We start from the raw sequence: 7,972 nt of genomic DNA on the forward strand, positions 1-7,972 counted from the left end.
CTCTCTCTCTCTCTCTCTTTGCCCAGGCAGAACAAAAACAACTCAGGCGTCTCTCAGCTGTTGTTGTACTCTCGACGCCGTTATTCGCAGTGACAGCAGATTACAACGATGTGCACCGGCGGCCCAGCTCGGCTGCTCGTCCCCCGTCCCCGCTCCGGTACCGGCTGACTGTCCACGGGACCCTCGGGACCTGTCGGTGGTTAAAGCCGCGGATAGACACAGTTTCGCTGGGACTCGTCTCTCTGGCTACACAGCCATCTTTGTTTTTTTTCCTGTCCGTCTCCCCCGACTTCACCCTGCACAGCCTTTACGACTCCGGGTCAGATTGGTTATTGCTCCGGCAGGTTCTCGATGGTGGCTAATAATAGAAGTTCCGTGTTTAAAAGTAAATATTTTGCGTGTATCTGTAACGGCCTCTGTGAGCCACTAACTACTTCAGTGCAGCCGTGAATTGGCTGACAGCGGAATGTTTTATTGTGGCAGATGACTTGGGGTATTTAAAGAGTTTTTAAAGGCGCATGCGTAGTGAGCACCTGCGGGTCAGTGTATGGCAGGACTTGAAAGGTGACCAAAACATGATATGCGACAAATTTAGGCCACGCCAACAGAGGACGCGTCCTTTATACGTCTGCAATGTTTATGAACCACACCCACATTTTATAACATGTTAATAACGCCGCCGTCAATCTGTGGCATGGAGAACTTTGAACAAAACTTTATGACAAAAACACCCTGTTTTCTGCTGCTGTGGCAGTGAAGTGGTTCAACTGGTTGAAAGTGTTTGTGTGTGTGTTAAGGATGCATACATAATTGAGCAAGAAAAACAGGGTGATCAAAGAAAGCTTAACTGCCCTTGGCCACTGATACAGGTCAGAAGCATTTATAAGCTTATTCATCCCTTCAGTGCCCCAGATATGTGGCTTAGCAGCCGCAAGGGCTGGGAGGGGTAAGTGTGTATACAGGGTGGTGGTGGAGGGGGTATGTGTGTGAGTACTTTAGGGTAGGTGGGGCAGGATGTCAGAGTGTCAGCTGTCTGCAATCAGGGGGGGACAGGACTTACCACTCCCACTGGACAGACAGATATGCCTTATTTGGTCTGTGTGGAATGACAAGGGAGCCATACCACCCTCGGCTATACACACAGTGCTCTAAATGCAGGGCAATTCCCATTATAAGCCCCTGGATACATTCATTTGTCAAAATATTCCCACGGATTGCCTATTGACTGGTTTATTCACCATCCCAGTACAATATACATACAATAAACACAGTGAAGATGGCAATTAAGGAGTTTAGTAAATATGGCAAGCTTTTACTAGCACTGAAATTAGACGTTGCTACAGATGTTTTTAGTTTATGAATGTGTAGTAAACAAATAAAAGCTTTTCTAGATACATGATCCTAGCACAGACTTCTAGGAAGGGACTTCAAAACCAGATGGGTCAGTGTCGTCATACAAGAAATCAAGAATAGCTGCCAGAACGAGAGACGCAATAACACATCGTATCCTCGAAGCTAAACATGGTTTGTAGAAAAACAACCAAAACAAATACACATCAGAAATGTCCTAAAAAGTACTTTCACAAATACACCACAACATTAGAAACAATGATAAACTCTAAATAGTTTTAAATCCAAACTGAGTCCTACTTGATTAACTCTATTTGATTAATTATGTCAACATAGCGTTCACAGTGCTTCACTACTTCCTCCTCTCGTAATCCTAGATGGACACATACCTTGGCCATTACACAACATCTCATGATGCGTTTATAATTGCATTGATTACAAACATTTATGGGATTTATCAGGCGTCATCAATCAGTTCTATTCAGTCCCAAGAGAGTAAATCACATCATCTGCAGGTCATTCAAGGTTTCAGCTGCTGAGAAATCAGTGGTATTGTCCGGAACCATGAAAGCGATGAGCCTGATCTAATCACGCAGATAAACAGGCGGACTGACAGTGAGGTCAAGATTGTGTGGGTGGGTGCGTGAGGGTGGTGGAGGGCGGCTCGTCGTAGTTTTTAGATGGGTGGATTTCGGCGGTGGCTGTGACGGGGTTGTACAGGGGAGAGGTGAAGTTCTGGACTGAAGAGGCTGCTGCTGGGTTGGAGGATGGCTGGTGTTGGGTTGAGTGACCCAGATTGGTTGATTGTGGTGAATATGGAGGTGACTGCTGTTGGCTGTTTGGTTTTGAGTGTGTCTTAATCTGGGATGGAAGCTCAGTTTGGGCACCGAGCTGATTGATTTCAACACTCGGGCTGTCTGGGCTGCCAGGATCGCAGTCTGTGTTTGACAGCTTTGGATCTCGATCCTGTATTTCTCGCCTGCTGGGTGAGCCAGAGTCTGTAGAGGAGCATTCTGGTCTCTGTAGACCAGGCGTGGCCTCTGAAGGTGTGTGCACTTTGAACTGTGGAGATATGGTGTGAACTGTCTCTTTTGCTTGTTGCTGTAGTGGTTTGTCCTCATCTTGTCTTCTTTCTGTGTTTATCTCAGTTTGTCTGTCATTATGTCTGCTGAGCTCTTTCTGCGTGATTTCTCCCTCACTGCTGGTGTGTCCTGGTGTTTTGTCTGTACATGTTTCTGCTGCATTGGTCTTAAGTAGTCTCTGGACTCTGTCTGGTTCTGCTCCAGTGTCTGCTGTGCTCTTCTGAGCTTTGTCTGTGAGCGCCCTCTGTCTGCAAATTGAAGCCATAGCCTTCACCCAGGGATGCAGCAAGGTCTGCTCTGCTGTCAGTCTCACTGTTGGATCAGGCTGTAGCAGAGCTCGGACAAGGCCTTTGGCTTCTGCAAACACACAACACAATAAGAAACAGATTTGTGTTTGTATGTACTGGGATTTGTTGCAGCACACTTTATTTTTCTGTACCGCTCACCTTCTGAGATGGGGTCCCAGTAGGGGGACAGGAAGTGGATTTGTCCCTGTTTTATTAGCTGGAATAGCTCTTCCTGGTCCCGATCCCGACTTCGAAATGGAGGGAATCCACACAGCAGGATGTAGAGAATAACACCCAGAGCCCATACATCCACAGCGACACCATAACCTGTTGGGAAAGAGTTTAAGGACTTAGGTTTAAAAATATAAAACATCCACATTTAGGAGTGTTAATAAATGTTTTAAAGTAAAAAGGAATGTAAAGCTGTGATTTATACTGTAGCAAACAATACTAACCTGTCTCACAGAGAATCTCTGGGGCTACATACGTGGGTGTGCCACATATGGTGAAGACTGGTTCAGTCACAACCATGGCAAGACCAAAGTCTCCCAGTTTCAGCCTACAGATGCCAGCAGCTACACGCTCTATCTGAGAGAGAACAAGAAAATCAAGATACAGACAGAAACAGAGTCATGCACAGAGGCAGCGTTGTTATATATATATTATTATATTATTATATATTTAAAATTCAAATACCTCCAAGGCACACACATAGAAACTTGTGTTACTGACCCTGCATTCATACTGATATTGATAGTTTATATAAATATCAATATATATTATATTATATATCAATGTTTTTTTATTATTTATATTTTATTGCCTTTAATTGATTGTGATAGCTGTTGAGTGACAGTAAGGGGATGACACAAAGCAAAGAGCCACAGTATAAATAATGTGTGTGATATGTAAGACCAGACAAAGTATTAAAATGTGTTTATACAGAAGATGAATAAAAGTAGCCTGACTGTTGTTCCCCTTGAATTACACTTTGGGAACAATAAAGAATTTAATGTGATTATTTGATTATGAATAGTTGTTCTTTAAAATCCATTTTATGTGTAGGATATGATTAGGCAAAGAAAAACATTTGTGATGAATCAGTTTGCTTTCTCAATATTAAAGTAAAAACCTTGAAGGTCTCTGTTTCCTTCTCTTTGGCTCCACCTGATAAGCAGTAATTGCAGGAGGGTTTTAGCCCCCAAAAAAGATTATAATTAAATAATTAAAGATAATCACACATAGTTCTCAGAATCACACACACAACACTGACCAGCAGGTTTTCTGGTTTGAGGTCTCGGTGGACGATACTTTTGCAGTGGATGTAATTCAGTGCTTCAGTCACATCCGACACCATCAGTCCCGCCTCTGCCTCTGAAAACGTCCCCCTCTCACTGATGGCCTCAAACAGATCCCCCCCGCTCACCAGCTCCATCACCAGGTAGGAGTGAGTGTGTGTGTGGTGGTGCGCAACCAGCCGCACTATGCGAGGGTGACTGAGGCTACCCAGAAGGCTCAGCTCGTTCTGCATCATGTGCTCTCGACCAATCAGCTTGGAGAGCTCGACGATCTTCACAGCGAGGGTTTGTCCGTTGTCACGACGGCGGCACTCCCGCACTACTGCAAAGTTGCCGTCTCCAACCAAACGTCCAATTTCATAGCAGCGCTCGATATCTGCCAGGGTGACATCACTGCCCTCTGAGGGAAGGTCAAAGGTCATCCTCTGTTCTACGTCCCTGTGTACTTGACCCACATCTGGAAGTGGATTTGAAAGTTGTAACTGGGCAGCGCTCTTCTCCTCCTCTCTGCTGACTGGCCGAGGAGGTGGAGGGCTGATATGAACGTACAATTTTCTCACTTCCTGTTCCGTACAAGAACTTCCTTTTTGCTTCCTAGACACAGGAGGAAGTGGGACCTTCCCTGACAGCGGATTGAGCCGCTCTGGACCCTTATGTTTGACCCTCTTTGCTAAGCAGTTTTCACACAGTGTAGGAGAGGGAACGTCTGTTTCTCTAAGACCTTCCTCGTGTTTAAATGGACCAATGACAGAAGGCTGCCGCTCTCTGACCCCGCCCCTCACGTGCAGTCTCTGCAGGTGGTTGGGCAGGTGAGCAGGTTTTCGGCATGAATTCTTTTTATGACACTTCTGAACATCTGCTTTATAATGTTCTGTGTCGATGTGGTGAGGCGGCTGGGTAACTGTGTGTGTGTTGGTATGATTTTTGACATGTGTGTTTGCGTCCTGGTGTGTCTCTTGGTTAGTGTGTGTCTCGCTGCTGTCTGTCCCCTCACTGTATCCACTGTCGGCCTTAGCTGCTTTATCTGGCGCTGGACGGAGTCTTTTCTCCCAGGCCCGCAGTGCTTCTGCCCGGTAATGGGAATGTTCTGGAAACAGCTCCTCCAGAGCCTCCTGCACACTGCTCAGCTCTGGGCGAGACTTCCCCAGCGCCAGGAAGGCCACCTCACCTCGGAAGAAATCACATACACCTTTCACCTATGAACAAAAAAGAGGGAAAAAAATGAGAATTTAAGACTAGATCTGGTCCACAAGACAATTTCAAAAAAGCTTCTGACATGTTTATAAATTGATATATTCAGCACAAAAATTAACTTTTTGATTTTACACTAATCTCCTATTACTTAATGTTCAAGCAACGCAGCAACCTTGAAGTGTAGAGACTGCAAAATGAAATGTCTCTTTCTATGTATTCTAAAAAAAAAGTTTCCCTGGAGCACACAGACTTTCAACAATTTATTCTTTTTTAATGTAACAGAGAGGTGGAGAAAGCTATTGTTCTCCAGGAATACAATACATTCGTCTTCTAAACACGCAACAACCTGGCCAGTGGACCTCATTTGTTTTTGAGAACTGTTATTCAAGAGCTCAGCTGCATCGTTGAATCCAAGTTGGGAAATTTTTATTTCTAAATCACTGTGATAGTTTCCACATATCCCTTTATTTCAGCTTCCTGTGCTGTCCTTTTACTTTATGTGCCTTACTCAATAGATAGGCGTCGACTGTAGATCAGTCAATTAGGTGTGTTAAGCCCAAAACTGGATAAGCAAAGTTGGGCCCAAAAATTTGAGGATCGGACATGAAAAGGGCTTCAAGGTGTGTCCTGTATTATTACCTAATAATGGCCATGTCATGAAAAGTGTCACTGTGTCAAAATATGTCAAAGATTTTGGTTTTGTGCTTACATGTTTCATATTCTTTGTTCCTTGCCTCCTTTGCATTACGGCCTCTGCACGTTGCAGAGAATGTGTGTTGAACGTGGGAGAAATAAATCAGGGGCCCTTCTGGGCATTTTTGCCTCAGGTGTCCCCCGCAGGTTAACACGGTTGAGCCTCACCTCTCGTGCGTGGGTCGTGTACAGACGTGTGACTCTGGCTCGGTGCCAGCGAGGAAACCCCAACGCCTCTGAGATATCCAATAGCAGTTGTTCGAAGGACACCACACCCCTACGGTTCAACAGGACTGTTACCTTGAAATCAGAGAGACAGCAGTGGCAGTTAAGTTATGTAACTCTTTCCCATCTCTTTCTTTACTCTCACAGCTACTGATAATTGGGAAGAACTCCTCATAAAAGTCACATCTGTTAGAAGCTATTAATGACATCTTGGTTGCCAGGTTGTAAAAAGTCCTTTTGTCTGGTTTATCGTCCTTTGTCTTTTTAGCGCCTTAGTTCATCAGGGAAACCTCTCAAACCACCAAACTGCAAAACACCTCCACTGAAATCCTTTTATTTACAGCTTAGCATGAATAACTTACAGGCCTGATGGTTTATTAGAAAGTGAAACCCCCACGTGGACTTATGAAGGTGTAACAAACATTTATAACTGCATTATCTACCAAATAGAAAGGATGAACACATGAAAAGGGATTCTTGTACAATCTTTCAACCCAAACGTTGTTCTTTAGTAACTTAGTAACACTGAGTAAAGATGTATTAACCACTGATAAAGTCATTAGTGACGGCCTATAAAACCTTCATAAGTGGTGCCTTATTTTAGAGTTCACCTTGCGTAGTGCGCTTTGACCACAGGGACGGACGACGGTGACCAGACGAGGCCTCTCTGCGCTCTCCTCTGCGTGGCGAGTGCGGAAGAGAGGGAGGTGAGGAGGAGGAGGAGGAAGAGGAGGAGGAGGAGGAGGAGGAGGGAACTGGGACCTGTGGAGCTGCCCTTGAGGGTGGGAGTGAATGGGCCATGGCTGAGGTGCCCCACCAGCACGCTTCAACAAGGGGGCCGGAGGAGCTGAGGCAGGGAGAGAGGAGAACGAGGGAGAGAGGAGAACGAGGGAGAGAGGAGAACGAGGGAGAGAGGAGAACATAGACAGAAAGCGAGAGTTGGATTATTGGAAGTGACACTGACGTCATCACCCCGTTATTTTCTTCTAGACTTGTATTCAAAGAAGAACTCATAAGTAACACAACACTATAGTTCCTCGTCCTGTGTGTGTGAAAACAAATCCGGCTGATCAGATTTGAGTGTTTTCCATCACATGGAGTGCAAGGGCCATTTGAGATTGTTCAAGCACCTTGCCCCACCGGCTGAATTATTCAGGCTTCCTTAAGTCATGCAAACCCACACACAACTTAACAAAAGCTTGCTTGACCTGGTTGGGGCTCAACTGAATCTGCATGATTGATGAAGCATTAGAGACACACACCGCATCTTTGACGTTTCACTTTCTGGCACCGAGGGAGACACAGAGACGCTATCTGTCTGGTCAGCAGGGGGTTGTTTTTTTTTGTTTTGGTTCCAGATGCAGAACAACAGACAGAAACACAAGACCCTAAACCTCTAACATGACCAGGGCCCGGGCCTGTTTTAACAAGACACCATTGGCAGGGCCCCCTGAGAGTGACCAACAAATAGTCTCTCACACACACACACACACACACACACACACACACACTCTCTCTCTCTCTCTCTCTCTCTCTCTCTCTCTCTCTCTCTCTCTCTCTCTCTCTCGATCAGTGATACAGAATAATGAGTGATACAGAGAGTACTTCAGCTGACACTGAACCACCAGTCAGAGTTTGTTTAATCTTGCAGGACAGTGAGGGTCAAATCAGTGACAATGAAAACAGTGGCAGTAGCACCCACCTTTCCCCCACTGAGACCAATATTGCATCTGGTGATGGAGGTCCTCCTCCACCAAAGACCAAGAGGACTTCTGCAGTATGGGACTATTTCACTGTTTCTGAAAATGATCCCTCCAAAGCAATTTGCAAGCTTTGCAAGTCC

General features: G+C 45.3%; 1 protein-coding gene across 1 annotated transcript in view; it reads right to left on the minus strand.

The window, feature by feature from the left end:
* Window positions 1-1,876: 1,876 nt before the first annotated feature.
* The window catches only part of dclk3 (doublecortin-like kinase 3), a 6,327-nt gene continuing 231 nt past the window's right edge, over window positions 1,877-7,972 (minus strand). Inside the window, exons 2-7 of the mRNA XM_035681342.1 lie at window positions 6,741-6,976; window positions 6,073-6,204; window positions 3,993-5,213; window positions 3,175-3,307; window positions 2,879-3,046; window positions 1,877-2,789 (exon numbers count right to left, since the gene is read on the minus strand). Coding sequence (XP_035537235.1) covers window positions 1,972-2,789; window positions 2,879-3,046; window positions 3,175-3,307; window positions 3,993-5,213; window positions 6,073-6,204; window positions 6,741-6,976 — 2,708 coding nt within the window. The 3' untranslated portion in view covers window positions 1,877-1,971. The remainder of the gene's footprint in view (window positions 2,790-2,878; window positions 3,047-3,174; window positions 3,308-3,992; window positions 5,214-6,072; window positions 6,205-6,740; window positions 6,977-7,972) is intronic.

This window comes from Morone saxatilis, unplaced genomic scaffold, assembly GCF_004916995.1.
Source record: "Morone saxatilis isolate NCDOM2014 unplaced genomic scaffold, NCSU_SB_2.0 Contig9, whole genome shotgun sequence".
Lineage (NCBI taxonomy): Eukaryota > Metazoa > Chordata > Actinopteri > Moronidae > Morone > Morone saxatilis.